This window comes from Balaenoptera borealis, assembly GCF_965194805.1.
Source record: "Balaenoptera borealis genome assembly, chromosome: 16".
In the NCBI taxonomy this organism is placed as follows: domain Eukaryota; kingdom Metazoa; phylum Chordata; class Mammalia; order Artiodactyla; family Balaenopteridae; genus Balaenoptera; species Balaenoptera borealis.
This window is the reverse complement of record NC_138872.1, coordinates 53,050,736-53,078,652: the sequence shown is the minus strand read 5'-3', so window position 1 is coordinate 53,078,652 and position 27,917 is coordinate 53,050,736. Positions and strand designations below refer to the sequence as shown.

The window sequence follows — 27,917 nt, the reverse complement described above, 5'->3', positions numbered from 1 at the left end:
GCCTCGCTCACCCACCCACTAACAACGAGGTGCTGCCTTGCCTTTCAGATCTACGAGAATGCCATGATCACAGCGGGGCTCGTCGACGACCCCCGACCCATGGTCAGCCGCCTGAACCACCTGCTCATCAAGGCCCTGGACCGACACTGACAGCTGTGAAAGCCCCAGGTCCTCCTGCAGTGTTAGGGCTGCAGGAGAGGGGACAGATGGAACCGTGGGACAAGGCAGCCTGAGACCAGTCATGGTGGGGGGGCAGGGAAGGGGGACGATGACACAGGAAGGACTGGATGCTGCCGATGAGAACACCTGCTTTTGAGATGAGATTTACTTAAAAGGTATTTCTTAGACTTTTTGTCCAGACTGAGAAGGTGGGGTGCTCTGGTGACACAACCTCCAAGCTTACAATGGAAGTGGGTACAGTGAGGAAAAGTCTACCTTCCGTCCCCTTCCTCTAATTCCAGCTGCCACGGTGGTGGGGAGGGGCAGGGGCACTCAGGACCAGGCACTGCTTTCCTAAACTCCATCCCCAGCCTTTGGCTGTGTCGTCTCAGTTCTTGGCAACAGGCTGCAGAGCGGAGGTCGCCAGCCAGGCCTCACTCACGTCAGGCTCTCTTCAGTGTCACCTCCACCGGGTAATGGTCGCTGATGGCTAGGGCCTGTGGGGAGACAGCCATGAGCACAGGGACGCCCAGACATCTAGTACTCTGCACTCATGCTCCTGAGGCCAGTCGGGATTTGGGCCTGGGAAAAGGAGACCAAGAGGCGCCCAGGGCCACAGACAAGTGGCTCTTTCAAGTCAATGAAAAAAGCAGTGGGTCCAGGCCTATGTTCCTGTGTCCCACGCCCCTATTAGAGCTACGTGACCAGGACACTTACGGTCTGGTCACTCAGTCCGTATGCAGCTTGGAAGTCAAAGGGAGCGGCTGAGTTGGGAACCACAGCACCTTGGAGCAGAGGTCCTGCAACCACGATCCTGCAGCATCAGACACAAGAGAAGGTCCCCTTCAGCCCACTGTCTAGCTCTGTGCACTTACTTACACCTCGGATCCCAGCATGTACCCCCAGCTCCTCACTCACTGTCACCCCAACACACTGAGCTGAGCAACCTAGGCCCCAAACTGCACACCACTGACCAACCCACATACCTGCCAGTGTAGTGTTATCCCTAAATGTGCTTCACCCCCAAACTAAGAAATGCCGCTCCTTTCATTCCATTTCCTAAGTGGACTGAGTGAAGCTCAGGAGGGTGTGTGTCACAGGGCTTGGGAACCATTTCTGAAGCTGGTCATGGAGGCTCCCTCATCCCTGCCTGCGGGCTCAGTGTGGGCCTGGGCCCTGCTCACCTGTCATAGGCACAGTGCGTGGATGTAACGGTGGTGTCGGCAGTGTCAGGAATCAGCCACTGGAAGTGGGGGCTCTTGTGCAGGCGGATGGATGACCATTGCGAGGGGGTCACGTAGCTACAGCCAGCGTTGAAATCACCCATCAACATGATGTTCTACCAGGAGACACACACTTGTTAGCCCAGGGCAGAATGGGGGCCCCAGAGCCCAATGCTGGGGATGGGGGGGTGGTTGCCTCACCTCCAAGTCCCACTTCTGCCAGACATCCAGGTAGACATCATAGAGAGAGTCGATCTCAGCCACCGCATCCGATGGGGCCGCATGCAGGGAAACAATGGCAAACTCCTTGATCTCTGTGGAAACAGTCACACTGAGCCGGTGTGGGCTGGGCTCAGCCATGAGTCGGGCTGGGGTGGAAGACACCTGAGCCAGTCCTCCTTGAGGGTGGACGTTTTCCTAAGTAACTCCAATGTAAGAACAAAGCACAAAGGGTGTGGGCTGCAGCACGAGACAGCTTTCCAGGTGTCTTGGGAAGGGCTGGGCGGGGCACTCACGTGTGAAGGGGGAGGAGAACTTGACCACAGCTGGCTCTCGGCTGAAGCTGTCATTCCCACAGGGCTCACAGCCATCATCGTACTGGTAGCTGTCCAGCACGGAAACCTGGTCGGGTCTGCAGAAGGCCGGGCCAGAGGGCAGTTAGCCTTGGGCCAGGGCACCACCTTGTCTTGGTAAAGTCACTTTCTGCCATGTCCAGGTGGGCAGGGGGCCCGGCCTTAGCACCGCACAGACCCACTGGTCTGGAGCTCCTGCCATGTTCCCCTGCCTCTGCACAGGCTGTGAGGCCAGCTCAGGGCCCTGCTCTGTGGCCCCAGTTCTCGCCCCCACACCCGGAGGGGAGGGGCTCACAGGCTCTCTAGAGCACACCCCAGCCTCCAGTCGGCACCCTCTGAGGAGGTGACCCAATCTACCTGAACAGGAACAGGTAGCGCTCCTTATAGCTGTTGCGTCCCAGCGGCTCACTGACCACATAGTGATAGGTGTTTGGGTCATCCCTGGATTGAGGAAACAAATGTCCCGGTCGGTGGGATTCGGGGGGGGGGGGGGGGAGTCCCTGGGGACCCTCCTGCCACCTATACATTTATAGCAGGGCTCCTGCCCACATCCCTATCTCTGGGGCCTTGCTGAAGTGGCATACCCTCTCCCATCCACGCCTCCTGGGACCCCACTGTCACCCACTGGTTGAGTTTGTCCAGCAGCCTCCCTACGGCCATCAGGTGGTTGTCTCTGACCTCCTGGACGAGGGCGATATCATAGCGACTCAGGATCTGGGGGCAAGGCCACAGTAATGCTAAGCAGGGCAGGCTGGGTGGAGACTGAGGCATCTGAGCCTGCCTGCTGTGAGTCACAGGGCCAACCTGCTCCTCCCAGACACCTTCCCGTCACGGCTTGGCCTGGGACTTGCCTGGGACGTGCCAGACGTCCCACCACCTCCAGCCGTGCACGGCACAGCAGTGACAAGGACCTGTCCCCTTGACAGGTGGGCTGAGACCAGAGGCTTTCAATCCCCTCCCCCGATCACCACCACTGCCGATCACCCTCAGGACTGACCACTGGCCCAGGGTTCCCAGGGCCTGTTAGAGGGCCCTCCCCTTACCCCACCCTGAGTCCCTGGGGACAGGCCAGCCTGGATTTACCTGCACAATGTAGTTGGAGAGGGTAGCATTGGACATCTTGGTCTCCCCAAAAGTCCGGATGTTGAAGGCTGCTATTCTCAGGGACAGGGCCTGCTGCAGCAGGCCAGCCAGGGCGAACAGCACCCCCATCAGCCTGGCACCCCTCATTCTGAAGCAGGAGAAATGTTCACATGTGGGCCTGAGGGTGGCAGACTCAGCACCCTGGCCTCCCTGAGTCCAGCTGGGCAGAGCTGGTAAGAGCCCAAGGCTGAGTAAACCCTGTCTTTGTGGGCTATGCCGAGCAGGCCAGGGTGAGCCTCTGAGCCCTCTCACCAGCCTGCAGGGCCAGACACCAAGCGCCAAGTAACAGGCACTGGATCTTCTCACTCCTCACCTGCCAGCAGATGAGCCCCTGTGAGGGTCGCCAGCCTAGGAAGCCCCTGCCGCTGTGGGTGGGGCACCAGCTCACCACCCTCCCCGCTCCAGCCGCCCTCCCCTCCGGGATTGGCCAGGGCTCTTCCCAGGGTGGCCACGGTCACCAAGAGGGACTCCACGGGGCTTCTGGGCCTAGTACCCACCTTCCACAGGCCACAGGTCACACAGCCCTTGGGGCACCAGGCACACTCACCTGAAACTTGACTTTCACAAAGACAACAGGAATTCTGCCAAGAATCAAGAATTGATACTCTTCGGTACCAATTTTCTCCTTTCGCGGCTTTAACAAAAAATCCACAAAGTGTTAAGAAACACAACCGTGAGCTGCTGCAGCTCCAAATCCTCACAACAGGAAATGTTCGTCCCACCTGGGGTTTTAAAGGTTTAGGCAGCTGTGACCTTTCCCAGGGTATCACCTGGAGGACAAAGAACAATAGCGCTGCCTGTGTGCCTTTCCCAGCAGGTGGGTAGCTGGCATGTGTTTATTTCAAGAGGTACAGGTCCTTGCTGCTGTAAAGAGCACCTGATACTTGCACTTGGTTTTAAAAAAAAAAAAAAAAAAAAAAGCCAAAGGCTCTGTGTCCTTTGCCCAAGTTGCTCTCCCAGGGGTGGGGAGCAGATGCACTGGCTACTCCTGGCTGCAGGACTTGAGGTGACCTTGGAGCCAGCAGCCAAAGCCAGACATTCCATGTTGCAAATGGAGCCCATGGTGGCTGCTCTCCCAGGACCCCATCTCTCACCAACTCCAACCCCTGCTTCCTAATCCTTCAGTTGTGAGGGCTGCAAGCACCCTGGCCAGGAGTTGGGGCTCTCAACAGGGCGCACATGAGATGCAGCATCAGGGGCTGCAGGGCTGTGGGCACCGGGCACCAAGGAGGGACAGGGGCCGCAGAGTCCACCTCACTTGCCAGCGAGGCAGCAGGAAGCCTTCTTGTGGAGAGCCTGTGCATTTCACGCGCAGGTGACAGGAGTGGCCGGGTCATAAGGACACTGTCAGGCAGCAGCTGAGGGTCTGTGCCAGGCCTTGGGTCCAGTCATTTCATTTGGAATCCTTGGCTTTCCCATTTGTATTCATTACCTGTGGCTGCTGTAACAAGTCAGCACAAACTTGGTGGCTTAAAATTACAGAAACTTATTCTGTAATAATCTTAGAGCCCAGAGTCCAAAATCCATTTCACTGAGCTGAAACAAGGTGTGGCAGGGCTGCACACACTCTGGAGGAACTGGGGGAGACCCTTCCTGCCTCTTCAGCTTCTGGAGGCTCCTGGTTCCTTGGCTTATGGCTGCATCACTTCAGTCTCTGCCTCCATCATTACATTGCCTTCTCTTCTGTGTCGATTCTCCCCCCTCAAAGATACAGGTTATTGAGTTTAGGGTCCTCCCAGATAATCCAGGACTGTCTCCCCATCTTGAGATCCTTTTTTGCCATGTGAAATTCATAGTTTGCAGGGATTAAGACATGGATATATTTTCGGGGGTACTATTCAGCCCATCACCCCATCCATGGGGGCTCTGCCCCATTTTGGGGTTGGGGGTTGTGGTCTCCAAGGACAGCCCTGCAACTGGGAAGGCTGGGTCCCTCTCTGGAAAGGAAGGGTCTTGCAGTATTAAGGGGAGTGTAGGGCTACGGGGGACTGGGGGTCAGGGAGCAGGAGGGGCCTGAGGGGAGCAGTCAGCAGGAGCCAAGGTCAAAATCAAAGTGCCATGGATGTGGTCAGCTGGTCATGAAGTAGGACACAGAGGGATTAAAAGCAACTCAGAAAGTAAACCAACTTCAACAAGACCAGAACCCCGTGAAGTAATGAGAACATGCTGACGGACAGCTCCAGCAGTCAGTAGGAATGCCAGTCAGCTCGTGTGTACTCTGATAAGGCATCTACAACGTGGGGCCACGTGGCCTGGCCCTCAAGCTTCCAGATGCCCCACTGCAGCCTTTTGCAAAGGTTTGATTGCTGACTCTCCTGTTTAAAATCCCCGAGGCTTCAAGTGTGTCAAAATCCAGACCCCAACCACCAGGCAAGACCATCAATGTATTCAGTGTAGGTGCCTTGACACTTTTCTTCCATAGGTATCTTTCCTGGACACACAGTTGCCAGACCTTTTGAGGGGAGCATGAGAGCAAACCAGTAGGTGGCAAAGCCATGGCTCACACAAAAGACACCCAGACCCCCCAGTTTTCAGCATGTGGGATACAGGCACCTGTCTGTTGGCACCCCTGTCCCCCTCTCAACCAAATGCTGCCCCTTCTCTGGGAGGTGCCCTCCCTCCCCAACCTGTCAGAAGAAAGGTCCCAACGGTGGCCTCACTTGCACGAAGTGCCAAGCTCTGCTGCCATATTGGTTGCTCTAAGTCGGGCCCACAAGAGAGGTAGGCAGCACAGCTGGGAAGAGCCTGGCCCAGGAGTCAGGGATTTGGGGCCTAGACCAGGCTCACCCACCGCACCTTCAACCACTTTGAACCTCAATGTCTTCATCTATAAAATGGGGATAAAACTGTCACTGCTTTCCTCTTAGGTTTGTCTTAAGGATCAACAGACATAACATTATTCTACAGAAGAATCATTTCACATCTTAAAAATTCATCTTATCCCTAAGACCAGTAACCTTCTCAGCTGTTATATTTCCATCACCCTTTTAACTTTCCCTCATGGACGTCTTCTCCATTTGTATCAGTCAGCTGTTGCTGTGTAACAAGCGACCCCAGAATTCAATACATATGGCAGTATTAATTTTTTTTCTCATGCTCACAGGTCTGTAGGTTAGCTGGGAGGGCTCTGCTCCCTGGGCCTCCCTCTGTGGGGGGAGGCACTAAGCTGAAGGGGCTTCAGCTAGCCAGGGTATGCTCTTCTAACATGGTGGAAGGTGGAAACTTCCAGAGAGGTGAACAGAAATACATGATGCCTCCAGAAGCCTAGGCTCAAAATTTGCATGTTGCTACTTCTGCCCACATTCTTTTGGTCTTAGCAAGTGACAGGGCCAAACCCAACACCAATGGCAGAGTCAGGGGTACACTCCTCCTGCGCCCAGCTCCACAGCAGAGACAGAATGGGTGCCAGGGAAGGGAGGAAGCCCAGTGCTGCTGGCATTTTTCAATGTCACATCAGCAGGGAAATGGGTGCAGACAGCAGACCGCTTTCTCTGATCAGGGTGAGCTATTTTTACATCAACCCTGAGAGTCTGCCACCCTCTTTAAACTAAACCTGTTCAGATACAGGAAGGGGAAATGACGCATCACACTGAAGTAATTAAGTTGGAGTCAGGTCTTGAGTTCTGAGGCGTTTTAAATCAAAGGATAGGGCTTCCCTGGTGGCGCAGTGGTTAAGAATCCGCCTGCCAATGCAGGGGACACGGGTTTGAGCCCTGGTTCAGGAAGATTCCACATGCCGCAGAGCAACTAAGCCCGTGCGCCACAACTACTGAGCCTGTGCTCTAGAGCCTGTGAGCCACAACTACTGAAGCCCGCCCGCCTAGAGCCCATGCTCCGCAACAAGAGAAGCCACCGCAATGAGAAGTCCGCACACCGCAACAGAGTAGCCCCTGCTAGCTGCAACTAGAGAAAGCCCGTGCACAGCAACAAAGACCCAACTCAGCCATAAATAAATAAATAAATAAATTTATAAAAAGTAAATAAATAAAATCAAAGGATAAAGAAAAAAATCCTCTAAGCACCGAAGCTGGGAACACAATAGCTTCAAAGGGACATTTGCCATGTGCAGGCTGTTGGGCTGTGAGGGCAACAGTGAGTGCCACAAGACCCAGTGAGCCATCCCAAAGAACTGGTGGGGGGTGGGGGGTGACTTGCACACCAACATGTGGCCCAGGAGAGAGGACGTCCACAGACCCAGAGGGAAAAGGGAAGGGCACAGAGCTGCAGTTTCTAAACAATGCACTGAAGAACCCCCAGCCCACAGTGAACTTGCAGGCACAGCAGGATGCCTTTTACTTTTGAGGAAAACGGTGATACTAATAAACACCTCTGAACACTTCATGGTTTCAACATCATATCTTGCTACACTCCTTTCCGCTATTTCATGTCTGCAAAGCTAGGTTTCTGGCAGTTATTGAAAAAGCAATTACTGTGTAAGAATCAATGTGGAAAAAGCAACAAGGGTGGCAGTGTCCAATCTGATTCCAAGATTCAAGAAGAGCCGACAGGCACACGTTCCGCCCATAATTACAGTTACTTAAAAATTAAGTGAAAAAAATTTTAAGTTTACATTATTTTCCAAATATCTACTGTAAGTTGCTAGGATGTCAATACTTAACTTGTTTGGACTTATGTATTTAAAAATGGAACTATTAGGTACTTCTTTTGGCCTATGAGTCCCTTAAAATAATTACTGAACCTTAACTAGAGGTGCTCTGAACTGCGAGTTTGGGAACCTCTAGATCTGACATACACAGTGGGTATGACCCCCTCCCACTATGGCCCTGCCTCCACCCAGATGCTCAGATACCTGAGGCTCATTTGGGTCCCTGCTTTCCCTCAGCCCCACCCCAAATGCGTCCTGAGTCCACAGTCCCCTCTGGTTCTGCAGCTGTGATACCTGTCCTTCGCTGAACACAAGCAAATCCACCCATTGGTCTCCGTGCTCCCAGAAACTCTCCCCACAATCCAAGTATCCACACAGCACGCAGCACATCTTGCAAATGTGCAATCAGATCACCTTTTTCTCCTGCTTAAAATCTGTCATCGGGGGACTTCCCTGGTGGTCCAGTGGCTAAGACTCCGTGCTCCCAATGCAAGGGGCCTGGGTTCAATCCCTGGTCAGGGAGCTAGATCCCACATGCCGCAACTAAAGACCCCACATGCCGCAACGAAGTTCCTGTGTGCCGCAGCTAAGACCCAATGCAGCCAAACAAATAAATAATTTTTTAAAAAAATCTGTCATCAGTTTCTCATTGTCCTTATGAGGAAAGCCGGGGCCTACCAGGACTTGTGCGATGCCAGCTCAGGGCGCCGCTTTGCACACAGAGCTACCCACCCTGTCATTCCAGTTCAGCTCACCATCACCTCTTCAGGGAGGTTGCCCTCTTCCCAACCCAACCCTGCCACCAGCGTGGTCCCAATGTCATCTTTTCCATGACCCTTATCACTTGTTTTCCTTGTTTTAGTGTTTGCTCTTACTTGCTTACACCAGTTGAAGGCGGCCTCTGGACTAGAAGACAATCTGCACAGGAGCAGGGACCTTGTCTATCTCATCCATGCAACTGACCAGGCCTAAAACAATGCCTGGAAGGTAGAAGGCTCTGTGCTCACCTGTTCCTCACCTCCTGCCCCGCAACCTCCCATGTGAGAGAACATCCCTTCCTCATGGACCCTCCAGAGAGAACCCAGCATGGCTTCCTCTCCTGAAGCACAGGAGACACCGCAGGGCATCCAAGTGGCTTCTGGGCGCTTGTCCTGAGCTGACCAGAAGCTCCCAGGAGCCAGTGGCTGTTGTGTCCTCCCTCACCCAGATTTGACCTGGATTCCTCCTCTCCCCTCAAAAGGGGTGTTTGCTGACCCCAAGGCAGAGCATTTTAGAGGACAAAGGGGCTTCCATCTTTTACTTGAGATAAAAGGCCGATGTCTTTGCTGTGACATTGCTTTAATCCATGTTAGACCGCCTGTGCAGGTCAGCAGTCATCTCTCAGCTCAGCCACTGGCCTTGGCCCATGACCCCACCTTAGCTCACCATCCCTCTTGAATTTATTTCTGTTCATTATAAGGAAATCATTAACCCAGGATGGAAAATTTCTCAGAACATGCGTGTGAACTGCTACAATCCATAACAGTTTCAAGGTCAAGCTCAGCACAGCCCCGACCCTGCTCCCTCACCCCCAGCTATGCCAGTGCCCATCATGTCAGTGGAACAGGGAGCACTCGGGTTCCATGGTCCACGAGCCTGAGTAGCAATGTGCACACCCCTTGCAAATCACAGACAAGCCTTCCTTGGTTCCCCGTCCCACCAAAGGCATTTTCTAAGGTGTATGTTGGAGAGATTAGCATACCTTTAGCCTGAGCCCATGAGCACAAACAAGCTCATGTCCCTTTTGCCTAAGACCCTTAAAGATTTCACTAGAGTCATGGAGGTCCAATGACTAGACTCCCAACGTGCTGGTAATGTTTCCAACAAGGCTGCAATGGAGAGCGATCCCCAAATTCCCAAGCCCCCTCAGTCTCTCCCAAGCACAAAGAGTCTCCTCAGCAGGCCCCCCCGCCACTGCCCAGCGGGTCTACGGAAGGGCTCAGAGGGCCCAGGACAAGGAAGCTCACAGGATAGTGCGAGCTGGTCACGGTGGGGTTTGCAGAGATATTTTCTATTGATCTATCTTGCAGTTCACTAGTCCTTTCTTCAGCTGTCTCTCGTCTACTTTTAAATCCACCTACTGAATTTTAAATTTCAGGTATTGCACTTTGAATTTTCATTTAATCTTCTATGAATTCTAATTCTCTGTGAAACTCTCCATCTTACCTATTTCAATATGTTAGTTATTTTAAAGTCCATGTCTGCTAACTCCAATATCTTACTTCCTGTGGGTCTGTCACTCTTCCCCCCCACTCCCCCCATCCTGTTTCTCAGTGTGCCTAGTAACTTGACAGAGTGTCAGGCACTGTGTGTGACAGAATGGTTGAGGATCAGGATGGTGTCTCCCTCCAGGGTGGGCAGCAGAGGGCAAGTCCACCTCAAGCCACTCCAGGGCTCAGCTAACGCTAAACTCATTCCACAGTCCTTGTAAAGTCCAATCTACCTGTGGTCCCCAAAGGTCCAAGCTGAGAGCCTGGTATTTCTTAGGGCCATTCCTCCTTGGCAGGCTCTGAACTCTTCCCTAGCATCATGAAACTGCCAAAAAGCCAGCTCTGCTTTTTTAGCCACTTTCTGCTTCTCTGGCCTCCTTCCTCTCAGGGATCTTGGCCCTCAGGTCCCACTGCCTCAGCAGGCCCAAACCCCCAGCTCAGTTTCCCCAGTCCCGCAAGATTACGCGGAGCTCCTCTGGCTTCTCTGCCTCTGAGCAGCTGCCCCTGCCCAGCCCCAAAGGGAGAAGCCAGTGCAGGAAATAGGACTCACCTCTTCAAGCTCCCCTCTGAGCTGTGGGTGCCAGGGTAGTGCTCCAGTCCTACAAGCAGATGCCTTCTGAATTATGGCCAGTTCCTTGAGTCCTCATCAGGCATTGGTCTGCCATAAGCCACTCCATTGCCAGAAGCAGTCTGTTTTCATTACCTGGAATGAGTCACTGAAGTAGAGAGCTGGAGAGGATATGGTTGATAACTAGGCAAGCTGGTCCAACTAGCAGGCCGCGTGGACATCTCTGAGCTATAAATGTCCTGTGCAGAGGTATGCCACCCAATAAGAGGCGGCCAGAAGGGAAACAGACCATCCCTTCCTGCCCGACCAAGAGTCTCTGGGACTGAAGATCTCCATATCCTGTCTGAAACCCACAGCATTTGTTCTCATCAGCCCACTCCTAAAAGTGAAGATGGCGTAGCGTCAGGACACAGCAATTCTATATTCCATAAACTTGTTCTACAGTTCCTCAGAGAATGGAGCATCTGTCCTCAGCTCAGGTTTACTACCTCACTCCTAGAGAAGAAGACTTGGGGCCTGCAGACTGCCAGCTCCAGGCCTGTTTCCTTTCTGGGGACTCTGCACCCTTAGCCAGATGGGCAATGCTGGTTTCTGAGAACTGTAAGTACCTGCTGTGCTTCCTGCCCAGGACCAGCCACGGGGCTTATCTATAGACACTACAGTTTATTTCACATTGACAGTTTCAACAATGTTTCCCAAAGGGGATCCTGCCTCAGGACCTTTGCACTGTTCTACCTGAGCACTCTGCCTCCAGATGGCTACATGGTTTGTCCCTCCCTTGACTTGAGCCTCTGCCCAGATGTCACCCTACCATAGCATCCTACTTAGTAGCAGGTTTTGTCCCACTGTTCTATCTCCTTTACCCTGCTTATTTTTTCTTGCCCACCAATCACATCTAACATACAATGTATGCTCACTCTCATCCCACTGGACATAAGTCCCACAAGAGCTGGGGCTTATGTAGCAGCACCTAAACAAGGCCTGACAGGTGCTCACCAACTACTTGCTGAATGAAAAGATGAATGTCAGGCAGGGACTTTGACAGAACAATGTCTTTAGATGCTCCAACCTCTTCAGCTGCTCTGGTTGTGCCCATTTAAGTGTGAGCATCTCACACAAGAGGAGCCCGACTTGGTCCTCCCTGATGACTAAGTAAAGGAACAGGCTTCTGCCACTGGCCCAGGCTCCTCAGCCTCCACATCCCAAATCCTGGTGGGATGGAGACACGTAACCAAGAGTGATAAGGGAGCACCAAAGTTACAGCTCCTAACAGGAGGGGAGCAGAGGGGAAGGAGGCTCCCCGTGGGGTAAGTGGCCGTCAGAACGATACTCAGGTAAAGCGCAGCCAGATAGCAGAGAGCTCAGAACAACTCCGTCCTGTCCTCAAAGTCCCAGGCAAAGGCTGAGGATTGACCCTAGAGAGGAGGTGGTGCGGGCCCATCTCCATGGAGAGGAGGAGGCTGCCCACGCCTGAGCCGGAGCCCAGCAGGACTCTCACGAGGATCTATGGCCCCAGGGGCCGATGCCCGTGTATGGTACAGACCCACGATGCAGTAGCCACCACAGCTCTCACCACAGACCCTCAGACCTGAGTCCCAAGTGCAGTGTGTCTTTCCAACTCTGCCTACTCCTTCCTGGATGAGCAGCTAGGTAAGGCTGGTACCATGTCTTCCCTACCTCCCCTGGTCACCATGCCTACTAATCATCAGCCTCTGCTCACCCTCCATTCTCTAAGCATCTCCGGACCTCAGAGTATAGGACATTGAGCAATGTGGCCCCACCAGTGAGGAGAAGACCACGGTCCCTGAGCTCCCCTGGGTACTTCTCCCTGCCCCCACTACCATGGGAAGCTGTGAGCTGTAATGTTCCTATAACTCAGCTTCTCTTGGGGGTGGGGACACGTGCAGTGAGAGCCTGTGGGGGGCTCAGTCATGTGAGGAGAAAGGCTCCCACTGAACCATCCCCCCCCCGCGCCTCGGCTTCCCCCTACCCAGCCTCCAGGGCAGTCACCTCATCGGGCCTGCTGTGAGGGAAGGGTGCTGCACTTGTCCTGCCCAGGCCCCCCACCAGTGTGAGGGCTCCCCAAAGGGCCTGCCAAATGTGGGCAGACATAGGGCCCTGCCCCCACTTCTCTACCCAAAGGTCCAGACACTGCCCCAGGGAGGGGGCCTGAGGCATGTAGATTCCTGGCTACTAGAAGAGAATGTGCCCCCAGGAGAACACGAAAGGCAGCCGCAGAGACCTCTGCCTCCTCAGGAATCGTAGGGCTCAGGGCTCTGGGGAATGGCACTGGATCTCACCCCACTTCTATACCAGCTTAGAAAACATGTCCACTTACCTGTGAGGCTGGCTTTCCAGACTCTCTTCCCCAGGGCCTGCATAAAAGCATAGCCGCCAGTCAAGGGACAGGGCCTCAGGCAGGAGCAGCGATGACCTCAGGATGCCAGGAATGAGCCCAGTCCAGCGCACACCCACCTGGTCCTCTGGCCAAGGCCAGAGGGGCCTGAGGCGGGTGCCTTGTCGGTCTGGCTCCCCATCGTCCAAAGACTGCTGAAGTCGTAGCAGGCCATAGAGGAGGCCTACGCAAATGCATTGGTGATCGGCTGTTTCCTCACTTGGGCTCCTGTGAGGAGGCGCTGATCTTCGCAGGTGCCTCAGCCCACAAATGACACGGTGCGGAAAGCAGGTAAAATGCAAATTTGCTGGGAAGCCAACACCAGACTGCCACCATGTCACTCCCTCACAGCCTGTGCCATCTTGCTGCTCCCATTCACACGTGACTGGTTTAAAAAGAAGAAAAAAGGGAGCGTTAATAACGTCAGTCAACTTAGCTACACGGTACCAACTTGTCCTGAAATTTCATCAGGCTGTTGCATTTGTTTGTGTGTTTATTCACTCATTCAAGATGGAGTAACAGGGGCCCTAAACAACAAGAAAGCTGGACAAGAGATGATGTGATGGTTTTCAGTCACTGGATAAGTACAGGACAGTGATCCCAGGGAGAAGGGACACCAACACACTGAGCCCTATGATTTTTGTGTGTTTGTGGTGGGGCGGGGAGGGGGGGTGGTGTTGCACCATGTGGCTTGTGGGATCTTAGTTCCCCAACCAGGATTGAACCCGGGCCCACAGCAATGAAAGCACCGAGTCCTAACCACTGGACCACCAGGGAACTCTGGGCCCTATGACTGACCAGCCATAGCTGACGCAGTTTCTAGGCTACAGTGCAGGGAAAGGAAACTCAGACCTGGCTGTCTCCTGAGTGGACGAGACACTGAGGAGGTCAGGGAAGTCCAGGTGGCTAGAATGTGTACAGCAAAATGTTGGGGAGCAGGGGGCCGTACAGAAAGCAGAGCTCCAGGATCCAAAGAGGATTCCCTCGTGTCTTCAGCTAAGGACAAGTCTGTACCTGTGTAAGAAAAACTATGTGAGGAGGCTGGGGCAAGAACCCCTGGAAAGGAGCAGACAGAACAATCCCCAGAGCTCACACAGGAAGGGAATAAACTGTGTTCCCACAAGCCACCATGGAAAGACTTCCTCATTCACAGGGTATTGGGTAGAATCCTCAGAAGGGCATCACCCTTAGTAATGAGGCTAAATTAGCTGTAGACCAAAGGCAGCTCTGGACCACCCTAACGCAGCTCGGGAGCAATCCTCTAAAGGATCAACTGATGCCAAGGAACTTAACTGGGTGCCAGACCAAGATTAATACTATTTGAAGGAATACAACAAAACCCAGCAACCAACAACATAAATTTACAATGTCTCGTAGCCAATAAGGAAATTGCCAGGTCTATTGATCAGGGTACAGCCAGGGGACAGATACCACATGGTATTTTAAACAAGGGAAATTTAGTATAAAGAATTATTAACTATTTATAGGGAATTAACTAAAAGGAACCAAAAGGGAACTCTATAGAATACCCTAGGGTGAAGGGAGGTATACAAGAGAATGACTCAGAGCTGCGAGATCAGAGCTCACTGGATGGTGAAGTTTACTGGGCTGTCCCAGGCCAAGGCTGGGGGCTGAAAGCCACCTGAGAGGGTGCCAACAGAATTAGCTGGGAAGCTGTCTGCAGAGAGTGCTGGGAAGCCACCAGGGTGGAGGTGCTGATGAACTCACTAGAGAGCTGCCAGGAGTCCAGCTGGGGTACCCATGGAACTTGCCTGGGTTCCACGCAAGTGCCTACCCCCTTCCAAATATATAAAGAGCCTCATCGCTGGCACCCAGGCAAGTGCTGCTGAATTTGCAGCTAGGAAGCCGCCTGAGAAGGTGCCACAGAAATTCACTGGGGGTGAGCCAATGTCACAAAACAGGAATGAGCAAAGCACAAAGAACCAGGATGACAGGCCCTTTCTCCTCCAGCGCCCTCCACTGACAAAGGTTAGTATCAGGCTAGCTGGCAAGGGAGGAATGTTCCAGTATCACAAGCCGGCGATGAAGGGTGGATTGACAACTGCTATACCTGGCATATGAAAAAGAACAAAATATGACTTATGACCATAAGAAAAAGCAATCAATAGCAACTGACCTAGAAGTGACAGATATAAAGGAATTATCAGACAAGGACAATAAAACAGATATTATAAACACGTTTCATAAATTCAGGAAAGTAGGGGGAAACATGAGCATAATGAGAGAAATGGAAGCTATAAAAAAACCTAAATGGAACTTCTAGAGATGGTATAAATATCTGAAATACAAAAACACACAGTATGAGATGAACATCAGATCAACACTGAAAAAGATCACACAACTCAGGACTTCCATGGTGGTGCAGTGGTTAAGAATCCACCTACCAATGCAGGGAACACAGGTTCGAGCCCGGGTCCGGGAAGATGCCACATGCCACAGAGCAACTAAGCCCATGCGTCACAACTACTGAGGCCCATGTGCCTAGAGCCCATGCTCCGCAACAAAAGAAGCCACTGCCATGAGAAGCCCGCGCACCACAACGAAGAGCAGCCCCCACTCTCCGCAACTAGAGAAAGCCTGCACACAGCAACGACCTAACGCAGCCAAAAATAAATAAATAAATTTATTTTTAAAAAAAGAGGGGCATTACATAATAATAAATGGGCCAACTATTCAAGAAGACATAATAATCCTTAATGTGTATGTACCTAATAACAGAGCTTCAAAATACATGAAGGAAAAACTGATAGAACTGCAAAAAGAGACAGATGAATCCACTATTATAGCTGCAGACTTCAACACCCCTATGACAGAAATGGACACATCCAAAAGGCAAAAAAGGACATAGCTGAACTCAACAAAACCGTCAATCAACTGGATATAATAGATATCTATAGACTACTTCATGCAGAAGAATATTCATTCTTCTCAAGTTCACATGGAATATTCACCAAGATAGACAACATTCTGGGACGTAAGACATATATTAACACATTTAAAAGAACAGACATCATACAATGTATGCTCTCAGTCCACAACAGAATTAAATCAGAAATCAGTAACAGAAAAGGAGCTGGAAAATCCCCAAACACTTGGAGATTACATAACACATTCCCAAATAACACATAGATCAAAGGAGAAATTAAGAAATGTTTTGAACTAAATGAAAACAAAAATACAACTTATCAAAATTTGTGAGATGCAGTGAAAACAGTGCTTAGAAGGAAATTAATGGCATTGAATCCATGTATTAGAAAAGAAAAAATATCTGAACTCAATAATCTAAGCATCCACTTCAGGAAACTAAAAAAAGAAGAGCAGGGCTTCCTTGGTGGCGCAGTGGTTGAGAATCTGCCTGCCAATGCAGGGGACACGGGTTCGAGCCCTGGTCTGGGAAGATCCCACATGCTGCAGAGCAACTGGGCCCGTGAGCCACAACTACTGAGCCTGCGTGTCTGGAGCCTGTGCTCTGCCACAAGAGAGGCCGTGACAGTGAGAGGCCCGCGCATCGCGATGAAGAGTGGCCCCCACTCGCCGCAACTAGAGAAAGCCCTCACACAGAAATGAAGACCCAACAAACCCAAAAATAAATAAATAAATTTATTTTTTAAAAAAAAGAAGAGCATATTAGTTCCAAAGTAAGCAGAAGAAAAGAAATAATGAAAATTAGAGGAGAAATCAATGAAGTCAAAAACAAGAAATAGAGAAAATCAAGAAACCAAAAGATAGTTCTTTGAAAAGATCATCAGTAAACCACTAGCTGAACTAAGAAAAAAAAGAGAGAGGTCACATATTACTAATATCCAAAATGAAAAGGGGACATGACTGCAGATCCCATGGGCATTAAAAAGATAATAAAGGAATACTATGAACAACTCTATGCCCACAAATGTAATAACTTAGAGCAGGGGTCCCCAACCCCCGGGCCATGGACCGGTACTGGTCAGCGGCCTGTTAGGAACCGGGCTGAAAGCAGGAGGTGAGCGGTGGGCGGGCAGGTGGGCAGGCAGGCGGGTGGGCTAGCGAGCAAGCGAAGCTTCATCTGCCACTCCGCATCACTCCCCATCGCTTGCATTACCACCTGAACCAACCCTCCCTCCCCACCTTGTCCGTGGAAAAACTGTCTTCCACGAAACTGGTCCCTGGTGCCAAAAAGGTTGGGGACCGCTGACTTAACAGGAAATGAACCAAACCTTGAAAGCACAATCTGCCAAAACTCACACAAACAGAAAGAGACAATCTGAGTAGGCCTAGATCTACCAAAGAAATGAACAAATAACCTTCCAAAACAGAAAGCATCAGGCCCAGATGGGTTCACTGGTAAATTCTACCAAATATTTAACAAGAAATTATACCAATTTTCCACAGTCTCTTTCAGAAGGTAGAAGCAGAGAGAATACTTGCTAACTTATTCTGTGACATCAGCATCACTCTAATACCAAAACACATTACAAGAAAAGAAAGTACAAATTAATCTGTCTCATGAACATAGACACAAAAACGTTCAACAAAATATAAACAATTAAAATCCAAGGACTTCCCTGGTGGCGCAGTGGTTAAAAATCCACCTGCCGATGCAGGGTACACGTGTTCGATCCCTGGTCCAGGAAGATCCCACATGCCGCGGAGCAACTAAGCCCGTGCACCACAACTACTGAGCCTGCGCTCTAGAGCCTGCGTGCCACAACTACTGAAGCCCGTGCACCTAGAGCCTGTGCTCCGCAACAAGAGAAGCCACCTCAATGAGAAGCCTGCACACCGCAACGAAGAATAGCCCCTGCTCGCTGCAACTAGAGAAAAGCCCACGGGCAGCAACAAAGACCCAACACAGCCAAAAATAAATTTTAAAAAATAAAATAAAATAAAATCCAAACACTGCATAAAAAGAATTACACATCATGACCAAGTGGAATTTACTCCAGGTATGAAAGGCTCGCTCAACATTCAATAATCAATTAAGATAAATTCTCACACTGACAGGCCAAAGAAGAAAAATCACATGATCATAACAACACACATTAAAAAAAAAGCATTTCACAAAATTCAATAGTTTTAAAAAAAACCATAAAAACTCAGCAAACTGAGAATAGAGAGGAACTTCCTTAATGTGATAAAGATTATGCACAAAAAAACCTACAGGTTGGGACTTCCCTGGTGGTCCAGGGGCTAAGACTCCGTGCTCCCAATGCAGGGGGCCCGGATTCGATCCCTGGTCAGGGAACTAGATCCCACATGCCAGAACTAAGAGTTTGCATGCCGCAACTAAAGATCCTGCATGCCGCAACGAAGACCCGGCGCAGCCAAATAAATGAATAAATATTAAAAAAACAGAAACAAAAAACCTACAGGTAAGGAGTGACATCAGCAAAATGGACGACTAGGAAGCTCTAAGCCCTTGTTCCCACAGAGACAACAAAAAACAATCCAAAACTGGCTGAACTAACTTTACAGGAGATCTGGAGAACAGTCAAACGTCTATAGCAGCCAAATGAATGTGCAATCAGTGCCCACCCGCCTTGGCATGGCAGTGTCTTGGTCTAGAGGAGGCAGCAGACCAGTTCCCAGTTCCCTCCCGGGCAGAGCTGACCTTATTTGCAATGTTCTAACCAGTCTTGGGACTGTCTGAAGGACTGATCTCTGTCCACCTAACTTGAATCTCAGGCAAAGAAAATCAACAGGCACTAGTCATGAAGGCTACAAGGATTTCAGACTCTGAGATGCCTTAAGCAAGAGCTTATGAGTGAAGACATACAATAGATAACCTATGGCCACAAACAGAAGCTGGAGATGAGACTCTTGGGAAGTTAAGACATTCAAAAACAGCTGTGTATAAAGAGGAAATGAAAAAAGCCACACACAGACGCAGGCAAAACAAATCCTCAGAGACGACCTTAAGCTTTCACCTGGGCTGATCCCTACGCTCAAAGCAAGTCCAGTCAATCAGTGAAGGACTGCCCAGGCACAACAGAGCCAGCCTGCAAGGACAGGGAAAGGTGGCTGTTTTTTTCAAATACCTAACTTTCAACAAAAACAATAAAAGGCAAACAAAGAAATAGGATAACATGGTTCATCCAAAGAACAATATAAACTGGCAAAAACTATCCCGGAGGAAGCATAACATAAGATTTACCAGATAAAGACTTTCTAACAGCTATCTTAAATATGCTCAAAGAGCTAAAGGAAAACACAAAGAGGGAAAGCAAATCTGGAAAATGATATTATGAACAAAATGAGAATATCTACAAAGAGAGAAATTATAACAAAGAACCAAACAAAATTCTGGAGCTGAAAAATATAATAAATGAATGAGAAAATTCATAGAGAGGTTCAACAGCAGATTTGAGCAGGCTGACAAAAGAATCAGAGAACTTGAAGACACATGAAATTATTGACTCTGAGGATCAGAAAGAAAAAAGAATGAAGGAAAGTGAACAGATGGACTTCCCTAGTGGTGCAGTGGTTAAGAATCCACCTGCCAATGCAGGGGACACGGGTTCTATCTCTGGTCCGGGAAGATCCCACATGCCGCGGAGCAACTAAGCCCGTGTGCCACAACTACCGAGCCTGCGCTCTAGAGCCTGTGAACCACAACTACTGAAGCCCGAGCACCCTAGAGCCTGTGCACCACAACTACTGAGTCCACGCTTGCAACTACTGAAGCCCCACGCACTCTAGGGCCCGCATGACGCAACTACTGAAGCCCGTGCGCCTAGAGCCCGTGCTCTGCAACGAGAAGTCACCACAATGAGAAGCCCGTGCACTGCAACAAAGACTGTCCCTCGCTCGCCACAACTAGAGAAAGCCCGTGAGCAGCAACGAAAACCCAACGCAGCCAAAAATAAATAAATAAGTTCATAAAAAAAAAAAGAAAGATATCAAAGCAATAGACTAACTTTACACCTTAAGGAAATAAGAAAAGCAAACTAAACCCAAAGCTAGCTGGAGGAAGGAAATAATAGAGTACAGTGGTAACAGAGAAAAACAAAACAACAGAGACCAGTTGCACTTCTATACACTAAAAATGAACAATCCTAAAATGAAATTAAGAAAACAATCCCATTTACAATAGCATCAAAAAGATTTAAAATATTTGGGAATATGGGGACTTCCCTGGTGGCACAGTGGTTAAGAATCTGCCTGCTGATGCAGGAGATACGGGTTCGGTCCCTGGTCCAGCAAGATCCCACATGCCACGGAGCAACTAAGCCCATGCACCACAACTACTGAGCCCGTGCTCTAGAGCCCACGAGCCACAACTACTAAGCCCGCGCGCCACAACTACTGAAGCCCACGCACCTAGAGCCTGTGTTCCGCAACGAGAAGCCACCACAATGAGAAGCCCACGCACTGCAACGAAGAGTAGCCCCCACTCGCCACAACTAGAGAAAGTCCACAGGCAGTAACAAAGACCCAACGCAGCCAAAAACAAGTAAATAAATAAAATAAATAAATTAAAAGAAAATACTTGGGAATAAACTTAATCAAGGAGGTGAAGGACTTATAAACTAAAAAATACAAATCATTGCTGAAAGGAATTTAAAAAAGACATAAATACATGGAAAGACATCTCATGTTCACAGATTGGAAGACTTAATTTTTTTTTTTAATAAATTTATTTATTTATTTTGGCTGTGTTGGGTCTTCGTTGCTGTGCGCAGGCCTTCTCTAGTTGCGGCGAGCAGGGGCTACTCTTTGTAGCAGTGCGCGGGCTTCTCATTGTGGTGGCTTCTCTTGTTGTGGAGCACAGGCTGTAGGTGCATGGGCTCAGTAGTTGTGGCTTGTGGGCTCTAGAGCACAGGCTCAGTAGTTGTGGCACATGGGCTTAGTTGCTCCATGGCATGTGGGATCTTCCCGGACCAGGGCTCGAACCCGTGTCCCCTGCATTGGCAGGCGGATTCTTAACCACTGCACCACCAGGGAAGTCCTTAATATTGTTAATAAGATGTTAGTACTACCCGAAATTATCTACCTATTTAAGCAATCCCTATCAAAACCTCAATGACTTTTTTTTTTCACAGAAATAGAAAAACCTGTCTTAAAATTCATATGGAATCTCAAGGGACCCCCAAATATCCAAAACTACCTTGAAAAAGTAGAACAAAGTTGGAGGTGTGTCTCAAACTTCCTGATTTCGAAACTTAGTACAAAGCTACAGTAATCAAAACAGTGTGATACTAGCATAACGACAGATTTATAAACCAATATAATAAAGAGCCCAAAAATAAACACTTGCATAAGGTCAAGTGATTTTCAACAACAGTGCCAAGACTATTCAACAGGGAAAGAACAGTCTTTTCAACAAATGGTACTGGGAAAACTGGATGTCCACATGCAAAAGAACAAACTTAGCCCCTTGCCTCATTTTATAACAAAAAATAACTCAAAATGGACAAAGACCTAAATGTAAGAGCTAAAACTATAAAACTCTTAGAAGCAAACATAGGGTAAAACTGCACAACATTGGATTTGGCAGTGATTTCTTGGATATTACACCAAAATCACCAACAAAAGAAAATATAGGTAAACTGGACTTCATTAAAATTAAAAACCTTTGTGCATCAAAGGACACTATCAGGAAAGTGAAGAGACAACCATGAAGTGGGAGAAAATATCTGGAAATCATTTATCTTATTACAGTCTGGTATTCAGAATATATAGAGAACTCCTACAACTAAACAACAAAAACCAAACAACCAAATTTAAAAATGGGCAAAGGACTTGAAGACATTACTCCAAAGAAGATATGCAAATGGCCAATAAGCACATGAAAAATGCTCATTATCATTAATTAGCAGGAAAATGCAAATCAAAACCGTGATGAACTATCACTATCCATCCATTAGAATGGCTATCATTTTTAAAAAATTACAAGTTTTTATGAGTATATGGAGAAATTGGAATCCTTGTGCACTGCTGATAGGGATGTAAAATGGTGCAGCCACAGCGGAAAACAGTATTGAGATTCCTCAAAAAATTAAACATAGAATTACCATGATCTAGCAACTTCACTTCTAGGTCCCCAAAATGGAATGATGAAAAAGTTCTGGAGGTGGATAGTGTGTGGATAGTGGCGATAGTTAAAATTGTAAATTTTATGTTACATATATTTTATCACGATGAAACACCATTCAGCTAACAGCATACTTAACAGTGAGAAATTAGATGCTTTCTTGCTAAGATCAGGAAGAAGGTAAGAATGCCTTATTTTTACCACTCCGATTACTGGAAGTCCTAGGTAATACGACAAGAAAAGGAGATAACAGTTATACAGATTGAGAGGGAAGAAATAAAATAGTCTTTGTACATAGATGACATGATTCTCTATGTAGAAAATCCCAACGAATCAATAAAAAAAACCCTTCTAGAACTAATAAATGACTATGTCAAAGTTGGACAATACAAGATTAATATACAAGGGGCTTCCCTGGTGGCACACTGGTTAAGAATACACCTGCCAATTCAGGGGACACAGGTTCAAGCCCTGATCCGGGAAGATCCCACATGCCGCGGAGCAACTACTGAGCCTGCACTCTGGAGCCCATGTGCCACAACTATCGAGCCTGCATTCTAGAGCCCACGAGCCACAACTACTGAAGCCTGTGCGCCTAGAGCCTGTGCTCTGCAACAAGAGAAGCCACCGCAATGAGATGCCTGTGCACTGCAACAGAGTAGCCCCCACTCGCCACAACTAGAGAAAGCCCGCATGCAGCAACGAAGACCCAATGCAGCCAAAAATAAATAAATAAATAAATTTATTTAAAAAAAAAAAAGATTAATATACAAGGGTCAGTTGCTTTCTTATCTACCAGCAACAGGACTTCTGGTTTCTAGTTCCGCATGTGAGGAGCCTGGAAGTCACCACTCTGTCCTGAACACCTTTTTTTCAACTCTTCTGAGCAAATACCTAAGAAGAGAATTACTGGGTCATATGGTAATTCTATGTTTACCCTGTTAAGGAACCACCAAACTGGTTTCCACAGCAGCTGCACCATTTTGCATCTCTAGGAATGTATGAGGGTTCCAATTTCTCCACATCCTCACCAACACTTGTTTTCTGTTTTGGGGGTTTTGGCTTTTTTTTTAATGGCTGCCCTAATGGGTGAGAGATGGTATCTCACGGTGGTTTTGATTTGTATTTCTCTATGACTAATGATGTTAAGCATCTTTTTATGTGCTTGTTAGCCATTTATATATCTTCTTTGGAGAAATGTCTATTCAAGTCCTTTGCCCATTTTCTTTTTTTTTTTTTTTTAAGGATTATTATTTTTTAAAATTTTATTTATTTTTTGGCTGTGTTGGGTCTTCACTGCTGCACATGGGCTTTCTCTAGTTGCGGCGAGCGGGGGCTACTCTTCGTTGTGGTGGGTGGGCTTCTCATTGCGGTGGCTTCTCTTGTTGCAGAGCACAGGCTCTAGGCGCGCGGGCTTCAGCAGTTGTGGTGCATGGGCTCAGTAGTTGTGGCGCACGGGCTCTACGGCTCACGGGCTCTAGAGCAGTCTCAGTAGTTGCGGTGCATGGGCTTAGTTGCTCTGCGGCATGTGGGATCTTCCCGGGCCAGGGATCGAACCCGTGTTCCCTGCATTGGCAGGCAGATTCTTAACCACTGCACCACCAGGGAAGTCCCTCTGTCCATTTTCTAATTGGGTTGTTCCTTTTTGTTGTTGAGTGGTAAGAGCTCTTTGTATATTGTGGATACCAGACCCTTATAAGATATATGATTTTAAAATGTTTCCTCCCATTCTGTGGGTTTTCTTTCCCCTCTCTTGATAGTCCTCTTTGATGCACAAAAGCTTTAAATTTTGATGAAGTCCAGTTTATCTACTGAATTCTTTTGTTGCTTGCTTGTGCTCTTGGTGCTCTATCTAGAAACCACTGTCAAATCCAGGGTCATGAAGATTTACTGGTTTTCTTCTATGAGTTTTATGGTTTTACATTTTGGTCTTTGATCCATTTTGAGTTAACTTTTCTATATGGTATGAGGTAAGGATCCAACTTCATTCTTTTGCATGTGTATATTCTGTTGTCCCAGCATCATTTGTTCAAGAGATTACTGTTTCCCCATCGAATGGTCTTGGCATTCTTGTCAAAAATCAATTGCCCATGAATGTATGGGTTTATTTCTGGGCACTTAATTCTATTCCACTGACTTGAATGTCTATTCTTATGCCAGTAGCACAGTCTTGATTACTGTAGCTCTGTAAGTAAGTTTTGAAATCAGAAGTGTGCATCCTCCAACTTTGTTCTTTTTCAAGATTGGCTATTTAGGACCCCCTGCAATTCCATATGAACTTCAAGTTTTTCCATTTCTGCAAAAAAGGCTATTGGGATTTTGGCAGGTATTACACTGATCTGTAGATTGCTTGGGGGGAGTATTGCTATCTTAACAATATTAAGTGGAAGATGACTTAATTTTAACATCAAAATTATGAGTGGCATTATCAACTTTATTAAGGAGAATGCTGTTCTGCAGTTGAGGTCAGTATGTCTGCATGCAATCTCCCCTCAAACTCATCTAGCAAAATTAACAGAAGTATATATCACACAAATGGCAGCAGTGGTAGACCGAAATGCAGCATAACCTAGAATGACTTTTGTACACTTTGACATGTGAAACAGTCATTTCCCCTCTGGATTTCAACAATTTTGGCAGTGTAGGAAACAGGATTATACAACAGTAAATAAAAGCTTATATGACCAAAGAACTGAGAATATAGACAACCCTTCCCTTGTTCAATCTGCCCTCTCCCCAACCCCTGCCAAGATAAATGAGAGGCAGCTGGGCAGGTTTTGGTTTTGTGATTTATAACCAAACCACAGACCTGGGAAAAGGGCCTTTCACTTCTTCCACAGAACTGTTTAAAACATTAACTCTGTGGAAGATGCCAGAAGTTTCCAAAAAGGAAATATTCCAGGAGAGTAATGAAGTAATAATCATAGCATATTCAACCTTTGCCTGTTTCCCCTGGACCCCAAATCTACTCCTATGGGCTTCTATGAGCTTGGAAAACAGAGCCTCTACTTGGAATAACACTCTTTACATTGTGTCTAAATTTTTCCACACACTTCTGCATCTATTCTCTTTCTGAAAAACCATGTAAAGTTTATCAAACATAAGGACAATTCTGACCTTTTAATATATTAAATGTTCCTTCATGTCGCTGGCTTTAGTGTTTTGGCAGGGAAGTTCTGCCACAAATGCTGGCGGGGAGCAAACATGCAGTATTCCCACTGAAATAACATGGACTCGATAACATTGTTTTTGGATACTGTCCCTCAGCTTAGTCACACTGGGTGACTCCTGTAATTCCAGTGGAAGAGTGTGAACCTCAGAGCTTCTGCTGGAGCTAAGTAATAACTGGGTCCAGGTCAAGGGGGCTCCCATGGTTCACCTTGGGTCAAAGAGAAAGCTGCCCCAGAACTTTGTTCCTTGAAGGGAGGAATCACGTCTAACTCTAAATTCCAATTGCCCCTCACTCAGCTTTTGGCATCTCTTTTATATTTAGCCTATAGGATTTGCTCAGTAGGTATTGGCTAAATGTAGTGACCATCAGTCTCTAACTTAGAGACCATCAGAATCATCTGTGAAACTTTCAAAAGACACAGGCTGGGAACCCTACCCAAGATTTATTTAGCAGGTCTAAGGGTGGTGTCCAAGTATTCCAGTTTAAAATATTCCACAGGTAAATCAGTTGAGAAGCTAAGGTTTAAGGAACACTCCCCTCTCTAAACTACACTTCAATAATTCATTTTGCTTAAAATGGCCAGATTGAGCAGGTGACAGAGGGGAGAAAGGGAACAGAGTTTTCTTCCCCAGCCTTCTAAGAGATTTAAATCCTAAATTGGAGAAAAATACGCATCACCTTCACAACTGTCCTTCACATCATCCCAGCCATGTCCCCATGCATTAATCAATTTTTTTCCCTGTACTGTATGATGCTTTGACATCTTAAAAATCTCACTGGTGGGGAAGAGACTAACCTTCCCAGGACTAGCTAATTCCCAAAGATAGTAATCAATTTACTTGGGAGCAGCCTCTCATATGCACACTCATCAATTCCTTTATCTCCCACAGATGAAGTCAATATTGCCCCTGCCCTGAATCATCCCAGGCCAGGTACCAGGCAACTAGGGACCATCCCTATAGCCCAAAGCCCACCATAATTACTCAAACTAGCTAGTCCTAAACTGTTTACCCTGCCCTGTCTTGCCTTTTTCAGTGAATAAGACTCCAACCTAGGCTTTCCCCTCATTCCTGCTTCTGTCTCCTGACCAAAACCTTCCCTGTGTGGCATGGCATGCCCTCTTCTCTCTGGAAATGTAATACATTTTTCTTTCAATGGCACTGGCTTCTCCGTGTTCTCACCCAGTCACCTCTTATAAATTAATATCCCACTGGTACAGATCAGACACTCCACCCCTACCACTCTTGTGCTGTCTACTTAGCTAATCCAGTTGGAAACCATATTACAAACTAACTTAGGTTTCCAAAACCAGAGAGCAAGTAACACCTCCTAGCACCTTCATACACAGAAAGTTCTTCGAAGTCCTATTAGCATTTGAAACTCAACACTCAGAACTAAATGCTGTATGACCCAGCAATCACTCTTAGGTATATACCCAAGAGAACAAAAACACAAACACTCATACACGAATGTTCACATGACCATTAGCTGTAATAGCCAAAACGTGGAAACAGTCCAAATGTCCATCAACTGATAAATGGATAAATAAAATGTCATATATCCATAAAGGGGAATATTACCCCATCATTAAAAGAACTGAAGAACTGATTCATGCTACATGGATGACCCTTAAAAACATTACATTAAGTAAAAGCCAGACAAAAGGCGACATATTGTACGATACCATTTATATAAAATATACAGAATAGGCAAATCCATAGAAACAGAAAGTAGATTGGTGGTTGCCAGAGGGAGTAAGGGGTAATGAGGAGTAACTGCTCAGGGGTACAGAGATTTCTATTTGGGGTTATAAAATGTTCTGGAATTAGATTGTGATGATGGTTACAAAACCCTGTGAATATACTAATAACCAACACTTTAAGAGAGTGAATTTTAAAATATGTAAATTATATCTTAAGGAAAAAAAGCTAAATGTATTAGCTCCCTTCCAAAACTACTCTTTCTCCTATGTTCATTATTTCAGTAACTAGGACCACGTTCTACTCAGATGCTCAGGCCAGAAACCTATAATTTTTTTTTTTTTTTCCAAAAACCTACAAATGTTAACTAATTAGGTCACGGCAATTCAAACGTCTTAATATCTCTCCCTTCCCCCACTCCAACTCCTAATTCAGGCCGCGCTCATTTCTCGCCTTCATTACAGCAGCTTCCTAATGGGTCTCCTGGCCTCCGGGCTTGCCTCTCCAGATCAATTTTTACATTGCAACTAGAACCTCCTGTAAAAACAAAATCTTTACCGGCTCCCAATAACCCCAGGTTGAAGTTAGAACCTTTAATAGATTTATAGTCTCTCAGACTTCAGCCCGCGGTGAACCTCTCCAGCTTCACGTTCCCCTCACGCCCGGACAGCCTGCACCTGGCAGCCTGGAGAGGGTGGGTATCACCTCGGCCCCGGCCCGCAATGGGCGACCCGCCCTCCAGGCCTCAACCTGCTCGCAAGCGTCTCAGGAAGATCTTCCCTCACCCCCCACCCCCCGCCCCCAGCTCTGGCGCCTCCGTTTACCCGTCGACTCCTCAGGCAGGTACGCTCTGAGGGGCCGCCAATGAATCCGCATACATTTCCTGTGTGAACCGTGGTGCACCCAAATTTCAACTTAAAACTGCGGCGGAGCCCTAAACTCACCCCAAGTCTTCCTCAACACTTAATAGACTTTGCCGGACGCCGCCTAGAAACGCAGCCACATGGCCCTCGGGCGCCACGCTCCGCCTAGTCCCGCCCTGCGCGATGTGGGCAGGTTCTCTGCTGCTCACCCCGGCCCCGGAGGAGGATGGGAAGCG

At 48.1% G+C, this 27,917-nt stretch overlaps 2 protein-coding genes across 11 annotated transcripts in view; one reads left to right on the top strand and one right to left on the bottom strand.

The window, feature by feature from the left end:
* TRAP1 (TNF receptor associated protein 1) overlaps positions 1–347 on the top strand; it is a 54,524-nt gene extending 54,177 nt beyond the window's left edge. For both annotated transcript variants that reach the window (XM_082362109.1, XM_082362108.1), the window contains exon 18: positions 49–347. In XM_082362109.1, the coding sequence (XP_082218235.1) occupies positions 49–150 (102 nt within the window). In that variant the 3' untranslated portion in view covers positions 151–347. The remainder of the gene's footprint in view (positions 1–48) is intronic.
* On the bottom strand, positions 308–27,884 carry DNASE1 (deoxyribonuclease 1). 9 transcript variants are annotated; one of them, XM_082362209.1, is made up of 12 exons: positions 27,763–27,884; positions 12,859–13,300; positions 10,503–10,655; positions 3,645–3,731; positions 3,038–3,185; positions 2,580–2,668; positions 2,312–2,395; positions 1,898–2,013; positions 1,584–1,696; positions 1,344–1,498; positions 877–973; positions 308–656 (listed from the first exon to the last, which is right to left on the bottom strand). In XM_082362209.1, exons 5-12 carry the CDS (start codon positions 3,182–3,184, stop codon positions 603–605), a joined length of 855 nt encoding a protein of 284 aa, XP_082218335.1. In that variant the 5' UTR covers position 3,185; positions 3,645–3,731; positions 10,503–10,655; positions 12,859–13,300; positions 27,763–27,884; the 3' UTR covers positions 308–602. The 9 variants fall into 9 exon arrangements, with proteins under 9 accessions (XP_082218335.1, XP_082218337.1, XP_082218334.1 ...); XM_082362211.1 differs by having other exon boundaries at positions 3,038–3,731; positions 12,859–12,895; positions 12,996–13,300; XM_082362208.1 differs by having other exon boundaries at positions 3,038–3,731.
* Between the last annotated feature and the right edge of the window lie 33 nt (positions 27,885–27,917).